This window comes from Salvia hispanica, chromosome 2 (assembly GCF_023119035.1).
Source record: "Salvia hispanica cultivar TCC Black 2014 chromosome 2, UniMelb_Shisp_WGS_1.0, whole genome shotgun sequence".
Taxonomy (NCBI): domain Eukaryota; kingdom Viridiplantae; phylum Streptophyta; class Magnoliopsida; order Lamiales; family Lamiaceae; genus Salvia; species Salvia hispanica.
Genome location: NC_062966.1, coordinates 10,278,253 through 10,281,363, shown reverse-complemented (window position 1 = coordinate 10,281,363; position 3,111 = coordinate 10,278,253). Strand labels below are relative to the sequence as shown.

Below are 3,111 nucleotides of genomic sequence, written 5' to 3'. Positions count from 1 at the left end.
ATTGGTAAGGTAAGAGAGAAGGGAAAAAAAGTAAGAGAGAAGAAGAAAAAGTAAGTGAGAATTAGTGTTAGTGGAATGATATGTAGGGTTATTATTTGTTGAAACATTTCCATAAATGAATTTGCTCTATTTTTTTTGGACGGCCAAAAATGGTAAATGTGCTCTATTAGTATTAGATTTTTATCTCCTACTATGATTTACCAAAGAAAATATATAGTTTGTGATTAATTATTTTTTATTTATTATTGATTTATATTTATTATATACTTATTTTATTAACCAATTTAATATGATGATATTGTTCTCAAATTTACTTAATTAATTTATAATTATTTTTAAAATATCTTAGTCTAGCAAGGTGTTATACTAGTAGTAAATATAAAACTTAACATAAAAAAGAAACACATTGTCCTCTTGTAAAAAGCATTGAGTTAGGTGGATTGTAGACAGCATGTAGAATGTTAATAACCCAAAACGAGGCCCAATTATGTTATTAAAAGCCCAATATAAAATGAAAAGCCTCGCTACTCTAAGCCCAACCCATTCGAAAACCCTAGCTCTTAATGCTACATAATTAACAAACAGCCATTTGATTATCGACGGCTGCACAATTGGGAGAAAATGCAAATCTTCGTGAAAACCCTGACCGGAAAAACTATTACGCTCGAGGTCGAATCGAGCGACACAATCGACAATGTCAAGGCCAAAATCCAAGACAAGGAAGGTGCGGAAACTGCCTCCGACTTTTTTTAGAATGAAATTACAGTTATTAAGCATGTTAATTTCTCTCGATTATTAGGAATTCCTCCGGATCAGCAGCGTCTGATCTTTGCTGGCAAACAGCTGGAAGATGGCCGGACGCTTGCCGATTACAATATCCAGAAAGGTGAGGAATTGTTTTGAACTGTTTAGAGTGTTAACTGCTGAGTTGTGCGTTCATTGAAATATTGTTATTTGTTTAGAATCGACGTTGCATTTGGTTTTGAGGCTTCGTGGAGGAATTATCGAGCCTTCCTTGATGGCTTTGGCCAGGAAATATAACCAGGACAAAATGATCTGCCGCAAGTAAGCCAGTTATTTCTATTATCTGCATTTTGGTTGCGTGTTTTTATATGGAAGTTGTGATGTATATTGATCAGTAAAAACATCATATATAGAGATACAGTTAGTAGCAAAATGTAAATATTCTTATGCTTGAGGCGTGCGTGAACTATAAAATTGATTGTCAATGTGATCTGTTCTTATAGGTCTTAACACAAATTCTATGCTAGCATGTAGAGGTTGAGCATCTGCCGTGTAGTCAGCTATAACTCAATCCTCCCCAATTATGAACATGTTCATTTTAGTTCTTAGTTATAAGGATTATTAAATCTTGTTGCTTCTTTAGTAGGAGTAGTTTTCTAAACTGTTGTGTCTATTTATGTGTAGCATATGTATGAGGCGTGCAAGATTTAATGTTCATGACCTTATTTGTTTGAACTTTATCATTGAGTAATTGTAAATTTGCTTAGGAATTGTGATATAATACAAGATTTTGTTGCCATGGAGAAGTTGGGAAGTGAAAAGTATACATATTTTTAATCCACTGTGACAACAAGCACACATTATTTGTTGACATGAAGTCATGAAAATATTTCCAAGTACTAGATCAAAACTCTAGTTTTTCTACGTAGCATGATAGCATTAAATAAGAGGGTAAATTAGGAATATTATATCTAATCTCTACAATTGTGATCTCATTAGTAATTTGAACTTGGTAATTTTGAGCTTCATTAGGGAATAACCCTGTTTGGTACTTGCAACTTCCAAGCTAATAAGTGATGCATCATCAGATTTATGGCTGATATGTTTCTCCCATTCCATTAACGTATATCTGCATTTGACACTGACACTTTTTGGTCTGAAAACTTGGTTAAGATATATGTGGTGACTTTTTCAGATGTTATGCCCGCCTGCATCCCCGGGCTGTTAACTGTAGAAAGAAGAAATGTGGGCACAGTAACCAGGTGATTATTTGGTTGATACATTATTCTCATTGTTATTATGGAGGGGGTTAGATCCAGCTGAATTCTATTTTGTTTTGCAGTTGAGGCCTAAGAAGAAGATCAAGTAGACATCCAGTGTTTTGCAAGTTATCAACAGTTCCTTGAAATTTACTCCATTTGCAACTGCTCTTATTTGCCTTATATTGGGTTTCTTTTGGCTTGGTTCAGAATATTAAGATGTTTTGGATACTTTATTACTGCATTGTGTTTAATGTCAGATGAAATTGACATCAAAGTTACTAGTTACCTTTTCTTTTTATTTGTTCTTTGATTTTTATGTTTATGCATTCCATTATTTTATTTGGTTGTGTTTGACTTAGTGACACTATTTGTTTGGGCCAAGAATAAAAACTGATTCATGCGTTTACTGTGCTACTTGATTTGGACAAGCATTGAATATATGTACAGTATCTGAAAAGAATTGTCGCTATGGACCAAAAACGCCGCACATATTTCCATTAGTTACCCCCCTCTCCAAATAAACGGCGGGCAATTGTGTAATTTTGGGGAGAACAAAATATGGGGGGCTAATTTAGTCAGTTCATTCCAATTTTTGATCAAGCACAAACCTCGGATTTGTATACCACATTTTTTGATAGGATTGATTCTTGACAAATATTGATTGAACAGTGCCGGCTTTAGTACAAAACCTGAGCGTGCCAGAAATAAATCATGGAAACTGAATAAAAGATTTTGCACATAATTAGGGCAAAAACATGGCATATCAGGTACACTTAACAAGTCCTAAACTACTGAATTTTTCGTTCTTAAAGAAAATACATCTATAGTTCGATCGATTTTTTAGATCTTGTATATTGGTCACTATTAAAAGAACAACTAAATTTAGTTTTATTCAAAAAAATTTAAATTCTGTAACAATTATAGCACAAAATCGGATGCCCACATCCACTGAACCGAAAAATTGGGTATGTGAACTTGAAAAACTCTAAAATATCCTACTCGTCCCATAAAAATATGAGGGAACATCTTTTTAAGTCCACAAACTTTGCCAAAGTATCATTTTTGAAAATATCATTTTAGATCCATCAACTACGGGTTAATATCA

The 3,111-nt window shown here is 33.5% G+C and overlaps 1 protein-coding gene across 1 annotated transcript; it reads left to right on the top strand.

Annotated features, from left to right (window-relative positions):
* The first annotated feature begins 578 nt into the window (after window positions 1-578).
* LOC125207340 (ubiquitin-60S ribosomal protein L40) lies at window positions 579-2,304 on the top strand. Its single transcript, XM_048106635.1, has 5 exons — window positions 579-724; window positions 800-886; window positions 963-1,065; window positions 1,940-2,006; window positions 2,087-2,304. Exons 1-5 carry the CDS (start codon window positions 622-624, stop codon window positions 2,111-2,113), a joined length of 387 nt encoding a protein of 128 aa, XP_047962592.1. The 5' UTR covers window positions 579-621; the 3' UTR covers window positions 2,114-2,304.
* Window positions 2,305-3,111: the final 807 nt, after the last annotated feature.

What these genes read in the sequence shown, in the direction of transcription:
- LOC125207340 (XM_048106635.1), top strand. Translation starts at nt 622, where the DNA reads ATGCAAATCTTCGTGAAAACCCTGACCGGAAAAACTATTACGCTCGAG. An exon ending in CAAAATCCAAGACAAGGAAG is followed by an intron (nt 725 to 799) that starts GTGCGGAAACTG and finishes CTCGATTATTAG; the next exon opens with GAATTCCTCCGGATCAGCAG. An exon ending in GACAAAATGATCTGCCGCAA is followed by an intron (nt 1,066 to 1,939) that starts GTAAGCCAGTTA and finishes TGACTTTTTCAG; the next exon opens with ATGTTATGCCCGCCTGCATC.